Source organism: Salvelinus alpinus, chromosome 7 (assembly GCF_045679555.1).
Source record: "Salvelinus alpinus chromosome 7, SLU_Salpinus.1, whole genome shotgun sequence".
NCBI classification, from domain to species: domain Eukaryota; kingdom Metazoa; phylum Chordata; class Actinopteri; order Salmoniformes; family Salmonidae; genus Salvelinus; species Salvelinus alpinus.
Window position 1 is genome coordinate 35471600 of NC_092092.1, and position 20411 is coordinate 35492010.

General features: G+C 43.3%; 2 protein-coding genes across 5 annotated transcripts in view; one reads left to right on the top strand and one right to left on the bottom strand.

Annotated features, from left to right (window-relative positions):
• On the top strand, positions 1–9661 carry a1cf (apobec1 complementation factor). Of its 4 annotated transcripts, none has more exons than XM_071410018.1 (12): positions 1–158; positions 2788–2931; positions 3443–3577; positions 3668–3798; positions 4017–4255; positions 4472–4636; positions 4756–4853; positions 5159–5438; positions 6158–6375; positions 6575–6711; positions 7626–7762; positions 8279–9661. In XM_071410018.1, the coding sequence occupies exons 2-12, from the start codon at positions 2833–2835 to the stop codon at positions 8428–8430; spliced, it is 1791 nt and encodes a 596-aa protein (XP_071266119.1). In that variant the 5' UTR covers positions 1–158; positions 2788–2832; the 3' UTR covers positions 8431–9661. The 4 variants fall into 4 exon arrangements, with proteins under 4 accessions (XP_071266119.1, XP_071266122.1, XP_071266123.1 ...); XM_071410021.1 differs by having other exon boundaries at positions 6182–6375; XM_071410019.1 differs by lacking the exon at positions 1–158 and adding an exon at positions 201–348.
• The window catches only part of asah2 (N-acylsphingosine amidohydrolase 2), a 14846-nt gene continuing 4087 nt past the window's right edge, over positions 9653–20411 (bottom strand). The window contains exons 9-21 of the mRNA XM_071410017.1: positions 19685–19810; positions 19412–19501; positions 18958–19062; positions 18300–18381; positions 17648–17763; positions 17373–17467; positions 17028–17067; positions 12244–12342; positions 12046–12141; positions 11797–11949; positions 11620–11676; positions 11424–11512; positions 9653–10308 (exon numbers count right to left, since the gene is read on the bottom strand). Coding sequence (XP_071266118.1) covers positions 10110–10308; positions 11424–11512; positions 11620–11676; positions 11797–11949; positions 12046–12141; positions 12244–12342; positions 17028–17067; positions 17373–17467; positions 17648–17763; positions 18300–18381; positions 18958–19062; positions 19412–19501; positions 19685–19810 — 1347 coding nt within the window. The 3' untranslated portion in view covers positions 9653–10109. The remainder of the gene's footprint in view (positions 10309–11423; positions 11513–11619; positions 11677–11796; positions 11950–12045; positions 12142–12243; positions 12343–17027; positions 17068–17372; positions 17468–17647; positions 17764–18299; positions 18382–18957; positions 19063–19411; positions 19502–19684; positions 19811–20411) is intronic.

Here is a 20411-nt window from a genome sequence, read left to right on the forward strand (position 1 = left end):
GTTAAAGTTTAACCCTGCAGGCTCATAAAGCAGCTGCGGGACAGTGAACCTTTGGAGTTTGATATGATGTGATGACAGAATCACCCCAGTGACACGTTGCTAAATTCCCCAGAATGAAGGACTGAGTCTTCCGGGTGTTGATCTCTGGAATTGCTCAGGTAAGCTTTGCTCCCTAACTCTTCCTTGCTGTGTGTCTGCTGCTTTGGAGTCTTGTAAAAAAAAAATAAGCTCCCCTTGGAGATCTGCTCTCTTAGCACTGGGGATGTTTTTCATGTGACAGATCTAACTGATCACCTGTGGTCAAATGTTGTGTTGGGTGACTCGTATGTTTCTGAGGACACGGTCAAGGTAAGAAAGCAGAGGGAGAGGGAGGCACGGTTAGATGGTTTCATGTAGATGTTTGGAAACAACTTTGATTCAAACAGTGGGGTGTCATTTTCTGTTAATCGTGTTGATGTTGAAGGTGTCACATGTGTGACATGCCTGGCGGGGAAAAGCCACGTTTGGAAATGGTCATTTTAATTCAGTCGTTTATACTTTTGTAGCCGGTCTATCATTTCTATTTGTCAATTGTTGATTCTATGACAGTAAGGGCATAGTGTTCACAGTAGGGGGCTTACAGTTTCAGATAAGACAAACTGATTAACAGTAGCTCTTTCAACTGAAATGTAATCCTATTAAATACACCTACCACTACCTACCACATACATACCGTAAGGTATGGTATGTAGGCCAGATGCCAATGAACATATTAGTCATAGCTCCATTTTAACTTCGAAGTCCAGTGGAAAAAACACATAACCCAGTAAACATTAAAGGGGCTTTTCTCAAAAAGAAAGATAATTCATAAAACGTGTGACTAAAGACTCCAAAAGGGATATAAGTCTGAACTATTTGATATCATTTGTATTATAAATCTTTTCGGACTCATTTTTCCAGCAGCAGCAGCGGCCAACCCAGTGGCCTTCAGCCTTGTGTGTATTTAGCCTCAGTCAACAAAGCTCCTAAAAGCAGGTACTGATCACTGCCAGATAAGCCTCCGTCTAGTTATCTTGTTTACGCAAACGGTAACCAGGCTATCGTGAAGAGAGCCCCAGACAGAGTGAGAATAAGAGAAAGAGAGAGAGTGTAATGGAGTTCTGTAGTATTATGTTCACTCAGGGCCTACCCTCATAACGCCTTCTCTCCAAGCCACCCAGAACAGAAATAGAACATAAAGACCGTTTTCCTCCCCAGGTGTTTACCTAGGCTTAAAGTGGCACCCGCGTAACCCAATACCTCATATTTGACAGTAGAGATTCATTGAGGGTGTTTCTTGGTCAGGGAATAGAAGAGTGATGTTGCCATGGCTGGCTGCCTACGCTAATGTTCTGCTAGCGAATGATTAGGCAATAACTCATCTCTCTAGACACAGGCCTGGAGAGTATCATAATGGCAGCTAATACTGAATTCACAGATGAAAATACATGACCTGGGTCCCAGTATTGTTACTGATGACATTGTGAACAAACAATCTGAAACCTGAAATGAGAGAGTGAAACCATATCACCTCTGGCTTGACTGTCGGTGAAGGATGGTGCTCGACCCGAGAGCAGGTCTACTCCAGTATTTCATATTTTGCCTGGTGTCTTGACATTTACAACAAAGCCTTCCAGACAGCCGTTGAGGAGAGTGATGAGGAGTGAACTGTGAAAACAAAGCCATCTGTGGGCTTGTGTGTGTTGGCAGAATTCACTTTCTTAAAGGAGAGATTGGTTTGACTATTTGGAAACATTTCAAGGTGGAAAAGACAGTGTGTGCATGATATCATAATTTCCGTCATGATTGGCACTTGAGAGCGTTTGAAGATCGTTTGAGTGGCCGTCACCCCTCACGTACCCTTTGACCCCTTCTGAGTGGAGCCTTGTCGTCACTAGCAGGCCTCTCTTTGATCCATATGTGTAGAAAGAAACAGAGACAGGCCTCTCAATCAGGATGGAAATGATTGCAACACTCAGAGTTGCCTGTTTACTGTATCGTCCTGATAATTTAATCAACCTCTTACCAACAAAAGAGGATTATCTTGAAGTAGCCTATAGTGTGCTAGTGTTGGGCGTCTTGTGTCTTGTGATTGGCCATTGAAAATCAAAAGGCTTGATTAAGAGACCCTTATTCAAAGCTGTTGCATAAATCCTTCATGTATGTCTTATGTAACAGTACATGAGAGAGTGGGGTGGAATAGATTGAGACAAAAGTGGCCTCAGTGGTGGTCTGCTGTTCCTGTGGTTGGCTGAGTTTCGTTAATAATTACATAGCTGTCCTTGACAGGGAACTGAATGAAATAGGCTTCTCTCTACATGTCGTCATGACATGGAGCAATGGCATTAGTGCATAACAACTGAGTACATGTTGGAGGTGCTATTCAGCCAAAATCATACCTGATCATTCTGTAAAGGTAATCATTCTGTAAAGGTTACCATTCTGTAAAGGTAATCATTCTGTAAAGGTTACCATTCTGTAAAGGTAATCATTCTGTAAAGGCAATCATTCTGTAAAGGCTAAATTGTACTTATGAGCAAATGTATCTCACAATACAGAGCACAATTGTCTTGCTATAAGTGTGATACATTACTGAAGGTCTGAACCAGTTCAAGAGATTATGCCTAAAAAGTGAAAATAGTAACAAAAGAAGGCTTAGGCATGGTAACAGTGTGATTTGGTGACCTATTGAGCTCCAGTTCAGTCAGGTAACTGTATGGGTTGTTCAGCGATGTCACTGATGTGTTCTGAATTGTGATTTAATTTCAGTGAGCACCCCTAATTTTGCTGATTTATTGCTGACAATCGCTCTCAATGGAATCTAATCAAAAATCCGGGGATGGACTGACGGGCATGCAGAAAGAGGTGTCGCTGCGTGCACTCATTCAGCGCACAGGATATCAATTATTGCAGGTAGGAACCAGACCCCAATCATTTAGGCCTTTCACCCAGTATATGGCCAATGCACAGTGTTGGATACTATCATATGGCCCCCGCACAAAAGTCATCCTTCTTTATGGAGTTTGTGTGCAATGAAGTGGGGCTCTGATAAAATCCAACGCCTATCCATCAGTTTCAAACCTATTTTCGCTTGGCCTCGATCATGACAAGTGATAATGGGGCACCACCCTGTGGTGGAAGAGACAAACGACTGGATCCCTTTGGCCGTTATTGCTGCAGTCTGGCCCCTGGCAATTTCATTTGATTGGTGATTCTACAGCTCATACTTTATTGCTATGCGGATTGTCTGGGCAATTTGTGCACAACTACAAGATCATACCAAATGAAGATATCAGGGAGATTTCTATATGAATGCTCCAATCTCTCATTCGGAATGAAACCTGCATTACAAAAGGGCTTTGAAGTGGTAGGAAATCCTTACAAACCCTGTGCTACTGGTTACTCATTCCAGTTGTGTCCACAGGAGAATGGTCAGAGGAGGTACGGCGGGCCCCCTCCAGGCTGGGAAGGCCCTCCCCCAGAGAGGGGCAGTGAGATCTTTGTGGGGAAGCTACCCAGGGACCTCTTCGAGGATGAGCTGGTCCCCCTCTGTGAGAAAGTAAGAGATGTTTGCCGACTTAAAACGGTTGCCAAAGTGTAACCTGTTGTATGTCCTTGTTTTCAAAATAAATCCCCTTTCTATTCACAGTTTGGGAAGATCTATGAGGTCCGGATGATGATGGACTTCAACGGCAATAATAGAGGATATGCATTTGTTACCTTCACCACCAAAAATGAAGCTAAGACCGCCATGAAACAGCTCAATAACTATGAAATCAGGTAAACAATCACATGACACAATGAAATGAAATGGAGAAAAAGCCCTGTGAAGCCTAATGGTCAGCTACCAGAAACATATGCCTGAGTCATGGAAAACTCATTGCAGGACTACGAACACTCTCTTCATCAGCATGCAGCAACAATATCGGATTTCATTGTGTACATTGTTGACAAACTAAATCAATCTTCCCATTCAATTCAATCTGTTTCCTCTCCAGGAACGGAAGACTCCTAGGAGTGTGTGCCAGTGTGGACAACTGTCGTCTGTTTGTGGGGGGAATCCCCAAATCCAAGAAGAGAGAGGAGATCCTGATGGAGATGAAGAAAGTGACAGATGGGGTGTTGGAGGTGATTGTTTACCCCAGTGCTGCGGACAAGACCAAGAACAGGGGCTTCGCCTTTGTGGAGTACGACAGTCACCGTGCTGCAGCCATGGCCAGGAGGAAACTACTGCCAGGTACTGGGCCCTTATTTTATACTATTAACAGTCATAGTACTGAGAATCGCAGTCAGTCTAAAAACAGCATCATTGTAACATAATCCTATGGAAGGATATAGTATATCATATTGGATGATAACTTTGAGACTTTTGACTATGAAAACCAATTTGGGTCTTATGACTTTGGGTGGGCTGATTGGCTGAAATGTTGAACTTCCTGATCTTCTTCTCCAGGGAGGATCCAGCTGTGGGGACACGCCATCGCTGTGGACTGGGCGGAGCCTGAAGTGGAAGTGGACGAGGACACCATGGCAACGGTGAAGATTCTCTATGTGAGGAACTTGATGCTGGCTACTACAGAAGAGACCATCGAGAAGGAGTTCAACAGCATCAAACCAGGCAGGTTCAGTTACAGTACAGCCGGATAGTGTGTCACGTTTGGGTTCAACAACGAGTTTCTGTACGTGACCGTGTGTTGTAATGGGGTTGATAAGCGGATGTATGTTAACGATCCACAGGTGCTGTAGAGAGAGTGAAGAAGATCAGAGACTACGCCTTTGTCCATTTCACCCAGAGAGAGGACGCGATAAGCGCCATGGACGCAGTGAACGGAAAGGTATAATCTCTAACACTTTCTCTCTCGCGGGCCTCTCTCTCGCACCGGTCTATCCCAGGACATGTAATGTTATGACGACACGTGCTTCTATCTAAAGTGACTCCCAGTTAACCATACACGCAATATCAATACATGCAACTCATGTGGGAATCAAACTCACATCAGAATCAGGCTCCAGCCACTCAGCCACCAGAACCAAGCAATATCACACAACAATGCACGATCCAGCCACACAACAATGCACGATCCAGCCACACAACCATCCTCTACACTGAACAGTTACTAAATGTCAACTCCTCCCCTAGCTGGTGGATGGCTCTCCCGTGGAGGTGACCCTGGCCAAGCCGGTGGATAAGGACAACTATGTGCGCTACACCCGGGGTACAGGTGGCCGAGGTGGGGCCCTGCTCCAGGGGGAGTACACCTACACACTGGGCCAGGTGTATGATCCCTCAGCAGCCTACCTGGGTGCCCCAGTGTTCTACGCCCCACAGGCATATGCTGCTATTCCTAATCAGTTCCGCTTCCCCAGTGCCAAGGGGCATGTGGGTGGCCGTGGCCTGGTGCGCACACCCTCGGTTAGAGGTGGGTACCCTCTCTCTGCTTCCTCTCCACAGACAATCAGTGAGACACAAATATATATGGCAATTTATCTACCAATCTTTGTCTTTGAGTACCTGACTTGATCAATGGTATCTGCTATAATCACTTGAGAGATCCAAATCCAACCAGCCTCGATGGGTAGATTCCAACATCAGCACTTCACTGAAAGATTAAACTGAAATGACTTATCTAAATTGCAATGAATGGTTTTAATCACAGCATGTTCTAAAATACTTCATTCAAATGTTAAACAAGGCTGGAACCAAATACACATTTTGCAATGATAGTATATTTTCTTTCATTTATGTCTATGTTTGATCTCATAATAGAGATAAGTTACCCATTTTCATGCATTTAGCACTGTGCTGTACTGCTTTATTTATAGTAGAAAGAGATTTGGGATGTCTGACTCATTTAAAATGTGCTCTCCATGGCTGCATATTACAGTCTAGTATGACAAGTGCGATCATTCAATTAAGTTGGATTTGGGGGGAATTGAACATGTTGAAAATGGAATCATTGAAATGAATGACGACCCAAAAAAATAATCAAAATAACGCCACAGCTTTAAGCGGTGAAAATGAGAATCGCTGTACTGTGCCGGCCTGGATGACACCATAATCAGTGTTTACATCGTCTTGATGGCCCCCAGGTGATTTCTGGTGATTTTGATTGGATTTAATGCCTTCTTGCATTCCTAGAAATTTACATGAATGTACCTGTAGGGGCAGCGGGGGTGCGCGGAATGGGTGGTCGCGGATACCTTGCCTACGCAGGTGTAGGCCGAGGCTGTGCCACCTACCAACTAAAGACAGACAAGCACCCCGACGACAAGCTCTTTGACCTGCTGCCGGGCATGGAGCTCACGGCCATGAACCCTGTGTCTATGAAGCCTCCCGGTATCAAACATGCGCCACAGGTACACACCTCCCGGATGAGGCAATGCATGAGAACTGCATGATGAGGAACAAACACACACACGCACCCACACACTTACTTATTAGCCCTAAATAAGGTATTCAGAATTCTGCTCACTCAATAATTGAATGATGCAGAAAAACAATGTCATATCATTGATTGATCTATGGATATGTATCGATTCGTATACTATCTTCCAGATCTTGGAGGATGTGTGCCAGAAGAACAACTGGGGGCAGCCAGTTTACCAGCTTCACTCTGCCATCGGACTTGATCAAAGGCAACTGTTCCTCTACAAAGTCACCATTCCGGCTCTGGCCACCCAATACCCTAATGTGTAAGAAACACAGCCATACTTTGGCGTCTACTGTACACATCAGTTATATTTTCAGTAGTGGCTTCCTATATCGAAGGACCCCTTTGGATAAAATAACCTTTAAAAGAAGTTCACTTTTCTTTTCTTTTTTCCAAATCTGTATTTTGGATGTAAATGGCATGTTACAGAAGTGCCCAAACACCTTCTTTGCGATTCCACTTGGTTTTGATAAACGTAATCCACCAGCAATAAAACTATTCGTGCTCGTTAAGAAGTTGCAAGGGCACAGATAAAACATGAACAAATATTCCAAAAACACCCAAACATTGTCATTTTGGAAACGGCAACGCTCTCAGTATAGCGATGCAGGTCTTTAGATGTCGTACACATGAGATTTTGTCATTCCCAACTTTATCCGAAACGTTATATTCCATGTCAGACCTGTGGTGTGTGCGACTCGAGCGATACTTCTTCCGTGTAGCTCGCGCATGCGCACACGTAAAGGTAGGCTCTAGCTCCTGGGGGGGCGACTCCAGTCCGCTAGGGCCTGATTGGTGTCACACTTTTTCTCCATCCCTAGCAAACACAGCTGGTTAATCAGATTGCGTTCTAAACTGAATATCATGATTAGGTGATTATTGGAGTCAGGTGTGTAAAGCTGGAGCTGGGAAAAAACTGTAACACCAGGCCTTCGAAGGACTGGAATTGCCCACCCCTGCTATAGCTCGAGTCACACAACATGGAAAAAACGTTGTGGATAAAGATTGTAATGACACAACCGCTGAATAAGCATGAGGAAGTCTATCGCTAGTGTGGTCAATTTCTAAAGCCAAGTGAAATCGCAAAAAGAGCAAGTGTCTGGGCTCTTCTATTACATACCATTTACATACATACAACATCAACTTCTTTAACCTTCTCTCCTTTCTTTCCTCCAGGCATCCGTTCACCCCAGCCAAGCTGTGTACAGCTGTGGATGAGGCCAAGGTTCATGCTGCAGAGCATGCCCTGCAGACCCTGGGGCTGCAGACAGAGGGCGCTGAGGCCTCCTCTGCAGCAGTAGCTGCATTCCCAGGTATGTTGTAATTTATTTATTACTTACCTTTATTTAACAAGCCAAGTCAGTTAAGAACAAATTCTTATTTACAATGATGGCCTAGGAACAGTGGGATAACTGCCTTGTTCAGGGGCAGAACGACCAATTTTTACCTTGGCAGCTCGGGATTCCATCTAGCAACCTTTTGGTTACAGACCCAACACTAACCACTAGGCTACCTGCCTCCCCCAAAGGTCAATAAGACTAACCATCATCCAACCCTTTCTCTAGAGTAGGTCGCTAGCCTAGAACCACATAATGGTATACACTACATATACTAACCAAACCAAAAGGCTATCCGGCCTTCGCCGTGGCAACCCGTGGAGACGGTTATGGAGTGTTCTAAGTTCTAGGGCCATCCTGGAACCTCATTAATGACATTCTGGCAAGTGCTAGTTTGTGATAGGTTCTAGAAAATAGATATCATACAGACACAATAACAGCAAGAAATGAGATTAAACTACTTAAATGTACGTCATTTCTCCTGATCTGCAGGTTACACAATAGCGAACACCTCAGCCTCAGTAGCTGCCTCCCAGCTCAAACAGGCTGTCACCCTGGGCCAGGACCTGACAGCATACGCTACCTACGAGGGCTATCCGGCCTTCGCCGTGGCAACCCGTGGAGACGGTTATGGAGTGTTCTAAGTTCTAGGGCCATCCTGGAACCTCGTCTCAGTCACCAGCATTCTTTCTTAGTATATACATTCTCAGTCTGTGTAAAACTTATGTAGTATCCATTATGTCAATTTCATTTGATTGTGTTGATCTATTTAGTGGTAGAGGACCACAATTAGATGTTGTAGAGTTAGCAAATTGTCAGAAGTAGATTGCTTATGATGTATTTTATCATTATTTTGACGGCCAATTCTTTTTTTCCCAAATCATCTTTTTTATGACAGCTGCTGGTTCATAGTGACGGACTAGTGACTTCCTTTGACCCAATAGAGGTTGTAGTGTCCCTTTCAAGTTTGTTCAATTGTCCCTAAAAGTCTTTATATTTCCTCATAAATCATTGATAGAAGTAGAGTTTGCAAATGTCAGGGATACCATTTCTGCCATAGTTTCAATGGTGACCTTTACTTTCTACCTAAATCTGCTGCAGGTGCCTTTTGATGTTGTTGCACAGTTGTACATTGTTAAACTGAAAACACTGGCGTAGTTCAGCCACTTTTGATGGTGAGATGTGTGGAAAAGGGGGTTTCTTTCTGCTATTTGTGTCTCAGTATTTACAGATGCATACAGAGAATTTGTTTCCCTCTCTTTTCCGATGTTATAGTGTGCAGAAAATGAAAACCATCCACAAGCTGTGAAGCTGAACTGCCTATTTTAATATTTTAAGGTTTTGTTGTCTATGGAAGTCTGTGCAAACGTGTCTGTTTTAGCCATGGGATATTTATTGTAAAAAAATGTCTTTACATTGGAGTGTTAGCTATGGACGATCATCTTGAACGGAGATCGACGTCATTCTGTTTTGCTTATTCCCCGTATTACCTTACACCCGACCTAGGCTTGTGAACATGGACATTGGAAGTGTTAACACACTTATCAGGGCACGAACCGACACTGATAAATATGATAATGCCTAAGCAGTGACAGTATTAAAGTGTGTATAGCACTTAGAACGTATTTTTATACCAGAAATCCAACACTATTTGTATAGTTATATTGTTTTTGGATATTTCAAATTCTCTGTGCCTCAATAATTTCTCTGAAATCCCATAAAAGCAAATGATAAAAGGTTGAAATAAATGCAAATCTGAAATTTAAGGAGAAATGGGTACATTTTTGTGAAACTACATGTGGTACTGCTTGGGTAATTAGAACGTGTCATGAACTGCAATTGCCCATGATGAATAAACCAGCTGCATTTTGAGAACTGCTTTCTTCACTTTATTACAACTCTTTCTTTCTACATATAACTAAGAAATGTGTCACAATACTTCAAATCATTTCATTCTATAAAAGAATTAGGACTGCACATAATTACATGTGAATAAACTGATCATAAACAAATTATCTTAACTTCCATGGAAGATTAAATATAGACTAGCAATGAAGCTGCACTCATTCAAAATCACACGTATTTTCCCCTCACACCTTGTAGAGTGTAGTCCCCATTCGGCACATGGGCTTTTTGCACGTCAACCCAAAGGCCGGTTTTGTTTTGAAGCATGGGTCTTGTTTAATGCTTTAGTACTGTACGTGCATTGTATTACATTGAAATAGAGAACATACAATCTTTATCATATCAGGGCCACTAGAAGTGTACACTATCGTCTGCCTTATTTCCACTGCTGGTCTTGTCGTATTCAAATGATCAGTGGTTAGTAATTATACGTTATTTTGGAGACTCTGAAGACACCCGACACACCCTCATACGCCATGATCACAGTCTCTAGGAATCCCTTCCGCTGTTTGTAGTGTCCAAAGTGTCGGATCCTGTAGGAGCCAGCTTGGGCTGACAGAGGGATGTGCCACTCAATGGTAGCATTGCTCTCCGCTCCATTCTTCACCCAGTGAAACCTATTGGGAAAGGAGACGAGAGGAGAGGAGAGGAGAGAGAAAAGAAAACAAGAACACGGGGGACATGAGGGGTCAGTGTCACCCTCCATTCACACCCTCCATTGAAACCCTCCCCCCCACCTCCACCCCTGATGTCGTCCGGATTATGTTGATTGAGCTGTTCAAAGAGACTGTGACCTCGTTACTGTCACACAGATATATCAGGCTTTAGACTCATCATGACCACACCATGGAGGTCAGTGGACCAATGCTGACCCCATTGAACGGGGGTTGAATCTAACCCTAATTGGGCTATACAAGCTCTAAAGACCACCCCCAACCAATCATCCTGCCCAACCTACCAATGCTCCTCTCAAAAATACATGTTATGCTTTCAATTAACGTCGCAGCCGAACTCTGCCAATGAACGACCTACTCGGCCATCAATAATCTCAGTCAATTAAAATACACTGTCTACATCCTCATGATTTCTTTAGACGCATCTTGTGCGTCATTGTGAACCTGGATTTGAGCCTGTGTTTAAAGGGATACTGCGAGATTACCCAGAGCCAGATGAACTGGTGGATACCATTTTTATGTCTCTGAGTGCAGTATGAAGGAAGTTAGTGGTAGTTTTGTGAGACAACTAAGCCAACGCTAACTAGCATTAGCTCAATGACTGGAAGTCTACAGGTACAGTAGCAATGCCAGCGTACCAGTAGACATCCAGTCGTTGCGCTAACGCTAGTCAGCATTGGCTCGGAAACTACCGCTAACTTCCTTCATACTGCACGAGTTCATCTGACTGGGTAAGTAGAATAATGTCTTAAAATGCCAGAATCTCACAATATCCCTTTAATAGCAGCCTGTGTGTTAAGCTGTGGTGATAATCAGATACAAGGTGCTGACTCAGCACAACATTATCAACGAGTGGTCCTTGAACGATAAGGCCCGATGTGAATAATGCCCAATGAGCATTCTGTGCTTGTCAGATAAAATAATCAAAATGAACAGATAGTTTTCCAGGTGCTGCTAATTATTACAGCGGCCATTAAAATGATATCAAGCTCTAACAAAATGGATTATGTCTGATAGAGTGTTTATGAAATAAGAAATTTGAATGAACAGTGCTCTACCTTGTCTCCCAAGATGCATCTGTGTGAACGACGTCCCAGTATGCTGTGCTGTTATGATACTTTTCCACAGTGACAAAAGTCTTGTCCCTCTAAAATGACATGGTATCAGTGATGTGCTACATACTATACAACCAAGGTATCTAAAGAAGCATAATGCCATCAATGATACTAGTTAAGTGTAAGATTGCGGCCTCACCATATCTCCTGAGTGTCTTGGATTCCCTGCAACAAATGTGACTGAAGCAACATCCCCCTACAGGAATACATTAACATCCCTTGAACTGCATTCATATGCTGAGGAGATTCAGTATTGATGTTGTAAACAAGTTAAAAAAAACATCAGCTCATAGCATTTTGACCAAGTCAGACTTACAACCGTGTACTCTGGGTCCACTTGCTCTAAAACCTCTCCAAACGTGGTGTTGATTGGCTTTTTGTCTACAGCCGCAGCAGGAAGCAAGCTGAACAGCTGACTGTCCTTGAAGAACGGGGGCTCAGGACCCTTGGGCAGCTCCTGCTCTTTACCCTGTGAGCATAGGAGAAGAAGTTTTCCAATCAGCTGGAAAAGGACATTCACTGTAACAGGAGCCGGTACATGTACTGTACAGTATGTGATCCTCACCTCTGCAATGGCCTTGGCCAGGCCCCTAAACTTCTGAATGTATGCAGAAAGTGTATGAGGCCCGTAGATGGTGGAAGCTCCTTCATAACGCTGGATCTGTAGAAAACAATACTCATCAGTGACTATGGGCCCTTTAGTGATCAGATCAGATCAGGAGCAGTGATTTGATATCACTCAAAATCGCTTGTTCTCTCGTACCTGGTACTCCTCATAGGTGGTGATGTAATGAGTGTAGATGTTGCACAGGCCAGCGACGACCACCTCTGCGTTACTGAATGTTCCCTGGGCCTCCAGTTCCTGATCAACAAACACATACACAAGCATCATGTAATTCACAACGATGGGGCTGAAGTGGAGTAGGTCGAGAGCTTCAAGTTCCTCGGTGTCCACATCACTAAGGATTTAACATGGTCCAAACACACCAACACAATTGTGAAGAGGGTACGACAACGCCTCTCCCCCTCAGGAGGCTGAAAAGATTTGGCAAGGGCACTCTGATCTTTAGGACCTCTATAACAGGCGGTGTCAGAATACGGCCCTAAAAATTGTCAAAGACTCCAGCCATCCAAGTCATAGACTGTTCTGTCTGCTACCGCATGGCACGCAGTACCAACAGGACCCTGAACAGCTTATACCCCAAGCCATAAGACTGTTAAATAGTAAGTTAAATAGTTAACCAAATAGATACTCGGACTATCTGCATTGATCCTTTCTGCACTAACTTTTTGGACTCATCAGTGTCACATACACTGCTGCTACTGTTTACCAGTGGAGGCTCCTCAGAGGAGCAAGGGGAGGACCAACCTCCTCAGTGATTTTAATACAAATTAAAATGATTAAAAACATTTAAAAAGTTATCCTTTTTAGATAAAACTATAGTAAATATATTCACGTCACCAAATAATTGATGAAAACACACTGTTTTGCAATGGTATACAGTAGCCTCAACAGCACTCTGTAGCGTAGCACCATGGTGTAGCCAGAGGACAGCTAGCTTCCGTCCTCCTCTGGGTACATTGGCTTCAATACAAAACCTAGGAGACACATTGTTCTCACCCCATTCCATAGATTTACACAGTAATTATGACAACTTCCAGAGGACGTCCTCCAACCTATCAGAGCTCTTGCAGCATAAACTGACATGTTGTCCACCCAATCAAAGTATCAGAAAATGAATCTAGTACAGAAAGCATAAGCTACAGCCAGTAGCTGTAGCTAAAAGCTGAAATAAATCATTCTCTCTACTATTATTCTGACATTTTAAGTGGGAAGTTTACATACACCTTAGCCAAATACATTTAAACTCAGTTCTTCACAATTCCTGACATTTAATCTGAGTAAAAATTCCCTGTCTTAGGTCAGTTAGGATCACCACTTTATTTTAAGAATGTGAAATGTCAGAATAATAGTAGAGAATGATTTATTTCAGCTTTTATTTCATTCATCACATTCCCAGTGGGTCAGAAGTTTACATACACTCAATTAGTATTTGGTAGCATTGCCTTTCAATTGTTTAACTTGGGTCAAACATTTCGGGTAGCCTTACACAAGCTTCCCACAATAAGTTGGGTGCATTTTGGCCCATTCCTCCTGACAGAGCTGGTGTAACTGAGTCAGGTTGTAGGCCTCCTTGCTCGCGCATGCTTTTTCAGTTCTGCCCACACATTTTCTATAGGATTGAGGACAAGGCTTTGTGATGGCCACTCCAATACCTTGACTTTGTTGTCCTTAAGCCATTTTGCCACAACTTTGGAAGTATGCTTGGAGTCATTGTCCATTTGAAAGACCCATTTGTGACCAAGCTTTAACTTCCTGACTGATGTCTTGAGATGTTGCTTCAATATATCCATATCATTTTGCTTCCTCATGAAGCCATCTTTGTGAAGTGCACCAGTCCCTCCTGCAGTAAAGCACCCCCACAACATGATGCTGCCAACCCCGTGCTTCACGGTTGGGATGGTGTTTTTCGGCTTGCAAGCCTCCCCCTTTTTCCTCCAAACATAACAATGGTCATTATGACCAAACTGTTCTATTTTTGTTTCATCAGACAGAGGACATTTCTCCAAAAAGTACGATCTTTGTCCCCATGTGCAGTTGCAAACCATAGTCTGGCTTTTTTATAGCGGTTTTGGGGCAGTGGCTTCTTCCTTGCTGAGCGGCCTTTCAGGTTATATCAATATAGGACTCGTTTTACTGTGGATATAGATACTTTTGTAATTGTTTCCTCCAGCATCTTCACAAGGTCCTTTGCTGTTGTTCTGGGATTGATTTGCACTTTTCGCACCAAAGTACGTTCATCTCTAGGAGACAGAACGCGTCTCCTTCCTGAGAGGTATGACAGCTGCGTAGTCCCATGGTGTTTATACTTGCATACTATTGATGAACGTGGTACCTTCAGGCATTTGGAAATTACTCCCAAGGATGAACCAGACTTGTAGAGGTCTCCAATGTTTTTTCTGAGGTCTTGGCTGATTTCTTTAGATTTTCTCATGATGTCAAGCAAAGAGGCACTGAGTTTGAAGGTAGGCCTTGAAATACATCCACAGGTACACCTCCAATTGATTCAAATGATGTCAATTAGCCTATCAGAAGCTTCTAAAGCCATGACATAATTTTCTGGAATTTTCCAAGCTGTTTAAAGGCACAGTCAACGTAGTCTATGTAAACTTCTGACCCACTGGAATTGTGATACAGTGAATTATAGGTGAAATAATCTGTCTGTAAACAATTGTTGGAAAGATTATGTGTGTCATGCACAAAGTAGATGTCCTAACCGACTTGCCAAAAGTATAGTTTGTTAACAAGAAATTTGTGGAGTGGTTGAAAAACGAGTTTTAATGACTCCAACCTAAGTGTATGTAAACTTCCGACTTCAACTGTGTGTTGCAAACTTTCATTCATATGCTAAGTTGTAGAAACCGCATGATTGGGTATAGGGAAAATTAGAGTATCATGTAGTAGCCTAAACCTATCGATGTTACATTGAGCTGGGTGAATGGAATATGAATGACAGTCATCCAATATGCTGCATTAGAAGAAGAAAAAATATTGGCCTCCCAAATCTTGAACGGCACCGTCCACCCATGCTGTTTACTATCTATTATTTTATTCCTAGTTACAGTGCATTCTGAACGTATTTAGATCCCTTGACTTCTTCCACTCTGTTACTTATTCTAAAATTGATTACATTTCCCAACCCCTCATCAATCTACACAAAATACCCCATAATGACAAAGCAAAAAAATGAAATATAAGATTTACATAAGTATTCAGACCCTTTACTCAGTACTTTGTTGAAGCACCTTTGGAAGCAATTACAGCCTTGAGTCTTTTTGGGATGATGCTACAAGCTTGTCACATTTGTATTTGGAGAGTTTCTCGCATGCTTTTCTGCAGATCTTCTCAAGCTCTGTCAGGTTGGATGGGGAGTGTCGCTGCACAGCTATTTCCAGGTCTCTCCAGAGATGTTCAATCGGGTTCAAGTCCGGGGTCTGGCTGGGCCACTCAAGGACATTCAGAGACTAGTCCCGAAGCCACTCCTGCATTGTCTTGGCTGTGTGCTTAGGGTCACTGTCCTGTTAAAAGGTGAACCGTCACCCCAGTCTGAGGTCCTGAGCGCTCTGGAGCAGGTTTCATCAAGGATCTCTCTGTACTTTGCTCCCTCGATCCTGACTAGTCTCCCAGTCCCTGCTGCTGAAAAACATCCCCACAGCATGATGCTGCCACGATCATGCTTCACCGTAGGGATGGTGCCAGGTTTCCCCCAGACGTGACACTTGGCATTCAGGCCAAAGAATTCAATCTTTGTTTCTTCAGACCAGAGAATCTTTTTTCTCATGGTCTGAGAGTGTTTTTGGCTAACACCAAGTGGGCTGTCATGTGCCTTTTACTGAAGAGTGGCTTCCGTCTGGCCACTCTACCATAAAGACCTGATTGGTGGAGTGCTGCAGAGATGGTAGTCCTTCTGGAGGTTATCCCATCTCCACAGAGGAACTCTGGAGCTCTGTCAGAGTCACCATCGGGTTCTTGGTCACCTCCGTGACCAAGGCACTTCTCCCCCGATTGCTCAGTTTTTCCGGGCGGCCAGCTCTAGGAAGAGGCTTGGTGGTTCCAAACTTCTTCCATTTAAGAATGATGGAGTCCAATATGTCCTTGGGGACCTTCAATGCTGCAGACATTATTTGGTAACCTTCCCCAGATCTGTGCCTTGACACAATCCTGTCTCGGAGCTCTACAGACAATTCCTTTGACTTCCTGGCTTGGTTTTTGCTCTTACGTGCACTGTCAACTGTGGGACCTTATATATAGACAGGTGTGTGCCTTTCCAATCATTTGAATTCACCACAGGTGGACTCCAATCAAGTTGTAGAAACATCTCAAGGATGATCAATGAAAACAGGATGCATCTGAGCTCAATTTCGAGTCTCATAGCTAAGGGTCTGAATACTTATGTAAATAAGGTATTTCTGTTTTGTTTTTTTAATGCATTTGCAAAAACCTGTTATCCCTTTGTCAGTGTGTAGACTGATGAAGGAAACAAATATTTAATACATTTTAGAATAAGGCTGTAACGTAAAAAAAATGTGGAAAAAGTCAAGGGGTCTGAATACTTTCTGAATGCACTGTATATGTACACACCCACCTCAATTACCCCGTACTCCTGCACATGGACCCGGTACTGGTACCCATATAGCCAAGTTATTGTCACTCAGTGTTATCTATTATTACATGTTTTACTTTTCTATTATTTCTCTATTTTCTTTCTCTCTGCATTGTTGGGGAGGGCCTTAAGTAAGCAATTCACTGTCAGTCCAAACCTGTTGTATACGAACCATGTGATTTGATAAAATGTGAGTTGTATGACATACATTCAAATTTAAAACATAAAGAATGCTAAAATAATATTTGCCTTAATAAGTGGGTGTGCGTGCATGTGGTGTGCATGTGCCTACATTTGTATGTGTGTGATATTTGATTCTCACCTGCTTGACTGCCTCTCTTATCCTCCTTCCTGACATCGTGCTGCAACACATGGGTAAACAGAATTCAATCAATGTCTTTTAACACGTCAGCTAAACAAACACTGCGGACTGTCTGTTTTGTGTTGTGTGTTCGCTCTAAAGGTTGATTTGCATTGTTCTTCCAATGTGTGCCTGAATGCGTGACCAGCAACCCCAGAATCACAACCTGTTCCATCTCAAGTCCAACTCTAACTCATTGTTGCTTAATCGCATTTTCCATGACAGCATTGTGAGGAAAATCTAATTAGGGTCTATTAGGGTAAAAAAATAAAAAAATAAAAACTACAGACTGTAGTGGAAACTCACGTCATTTCTCCAGGGATAGCCACGATGGCCACAGGTCCTATGGTGATCATCTGAACGTCCACAATGCTTGGGTGCCAGGGGAGGGGCCAGGTCATCTAAGGCAGAGAACAGCACGGTTACAGTCACATTACACCGATGGTGACATCATGTACAGTATACTGACACACAGCTCTGGCTATGGAAACACAATTTGCCTACTGTAACGACGCAGTTCAAGCCCATGGAAAGTCTCTGGCCGCACTTGGACCGCAATGGAAAAAGAGAACAGTGCCCACCTCTCCAGTGCTAAAGAGAATAGGTTTGGGTTGGTGGCAGTCCTGAGTCTCATTGGAGGGAGCTCCAAGCAGTGCATCTCTAATTCCGTCCCAAAATGGGTCGCCCTCAACAGCTCCTGGATACATACAGCATGTACATTTCAGAACAATTCGGTACATTGAGGAGTGATTATCTACGTGAAAATTATCTTAATATAGTACAATAATATACACTGAGTGTTCAAAACATTTGGAACACCTTCCAAATATTGAGTTGCACCTCAATAACGCCGGGGCATGGACTCTACAAGGTGTCGAAAGCATCCACAGGGATGTTGGCCCATGTTGACTCCAATGCTTCCCACAGTTGTGTCAAGTTGGCTGGATGTCCTTTGGGTGGTGGACCATTCTTGATACACACGGAAAACTGTTGAGCGTGAAAAACCCAGTAGTGTTGCAGTTCTTGACACTCAAACTGCACTTAAATACCAATACCAAAACCAAATACCAATCTACACTGATTGAAGTGGATTTAACAAGTGACATCAATAAGGGATCATAGCATTCACCTGGATTTACCTGGTCAGTCTATGTCATGGAAAGAGCATGTGTTACTAATGTTTTGTACACTCAGTGTATAATGGACATTAAAAAGCAGAGAAAGGTTTCTAACCTTGTGTGAAATTGAGGTCGCCTCCTCCGTCTGTAGTCCCTGCGGCGAAGCTGTGGCCCAGGGCTGGTTTACAGGTTCTGCCCTGATTGTGAGAGACAAGCGTCAGAATCACAAAATTCAATACATACTGTATCAAAATGAACTGGGTCAAACTTCTGCAGTTATAATAATTATAATAATAATGAGGTGGGTGCTTATATTTGTCCTATTTCATACATGTACAAGTGTGTATTAATACGCATGTGTGAATTGAAAATGTGTTTTTTTGCACATCCCAACTCTTCCTGAGACACCCTCAGAGAGTGGGGTCACGGCCAGTGCCTGCCATAATCAACGGCGACCCTGGAGCAATTAGGATTAAGTGTCTTGCTCAAGGGCACATCGGCAGATTTTTCAGTTATATCACACTGCAGTCGACATCAGGGAATTATATTACCCTTAATACTTCCAGCATTATCTCTGATGTTGATAAAGCAAGGCACCATAAAAGTCAATGCCTAGAACATCCTCTTAGTGTTTCAAGATAAAGAGTGAGGCAGAGGTGAGAAGTTGAATCGAGGGCATTCTTTGTTACTTGCGACACACTTTTTGGTTTGGCTCCCTGTGTGCTCTTACAGGTCCAGAGGTTAGGTTGAGAATTAAGGTTAGGGTTTCTCACTGTGTGTGTAGAGTTTAGCTGGACGGTCACGTCAGTCATATTCACCCACTGATGGGCTGCATGGAGGGGCCCACGAACCTCCTGTCTGGCCTTACCATACAGATCCTTCAGGGGGCAGACAACAATATAACAGGCATTTACAGTTTAGTCATTTAGCAGATACTCTTATCCAGAGCTACTTACAGGGTAATTAGCATTAAGTGCCTTGCTCAAGGGCACATCAACAGATGTTTCGCCTAGTCTGCTCGGGGATTCGAACCAGCAACCTTTCGGTTACTGGCCAACGATCTTGACCCTTAGGTTACCTAGATATGGATCATCAACTCAACTAATCTCTTGATGGAGAAGATAAACATCTATCCACGTAATTGGTTTCTCAGCGAGGGAAAGTTGTTTCACAGGTCATGGACTTAAAATGGGCATATCACTCATAGTGACCGGTAAGATGTCTTACCTTTGCCCTTTTGAAAATGTTCTCTCCTATGATCTTGGTGTTGTTGAACATGTCAGATCCTGCCGGACCCAGCGCAACACACATTTTTAGCTGGAAAACATCACACAAGAGGTGGTGTACATAGGTTGGAGCGGTAGTGTTTTTTTGCTGTGGATTCTATGCGAACATAAACTTTGAATTTGCACAGAACGTAAACATGCTGATGCTGTTCAGTAAACATCTGCTACAGTATTCCATGGAGTACTCCTATTGTTTTGTGTCTGCCGTACACACCCCTCCGATGGGACAGGAGCTGTTGAGGTAATCACAGGGGAGTCCAGTGTTGGCACAGAATGGCCCTCTGATGTTTGGGCTGGCGTCTCCCAGGTTAGAAGAGGCAAAGGCTGCCACAAACGGCCCCTGGAACAAGACAGTGTCACACATACAAATGGAGTAAGGCGTCCTTCACATACAGTACCAGTCAAAACTTTGGACACACCTACTCATTCAAGTTTGGTTTTTTTGTGACTATTTTGGGTTTTTTTTTGGTTTTTTTGTGACTAAATAATCACATATGGAATCATGTAGTAACCAAATAATTGTTAAACAAATAAAAAGTAGCCACCCTTTGCCTTGATGACAGCTTTGCACACTCTTGACATTCTCTCAATCAGCTTCACCTGAAATGCTTTTCCAACAGTCTTGAAGGAGTTCCCACATATGCTGAGCACTTGTTGGCTGCTTTTCCTTTCACTCTGCGGTCCAACTCATCCCAAACCATCTCAATTGGGTTGAGGTCAGGTGATTGTGGAGGCCAGGTCATCTGATGCAGCACTCCATCACTCGGTCAAATAACCCTTACACAGCCTGGAAGTGTGTTGGGTCAATTTCCTGTTGCATCCCCACATCGTCACACCTCCTCCTCCATGCTTCACGGTGGGAACCACACATGCGGAGATCTTCCGTTCACCTACTCTGCGTCTCACAACGACACGGCGGTTGGAACCAAAATTCTCCAATT

Excerpts from the sequence above, each read along its gene's own strand:
- a1cf (XM_071410018.1), top strand. The coding sequence starts at position 2,833 with ATGGAATCTAATCAAAAATCCGGGGATGGACTGACGGGCATGCAGAAA. Across the intron at positions 3,799-4,016 it reads CTCAATAACTATGAAATCAG|GAACGGAAGACTCCTAGGAG; the intron begins GTAAACAATCAC and ends TTTCCTCTCCAG. Across the intron at positions 4,854-5,158 it reads TGGACGCAGTGAACGGAAAG|CTGGTGGATGGCTCTCCCGT; the intron begins GTATAATCTCTA and ends CTCCTCCCCTAG.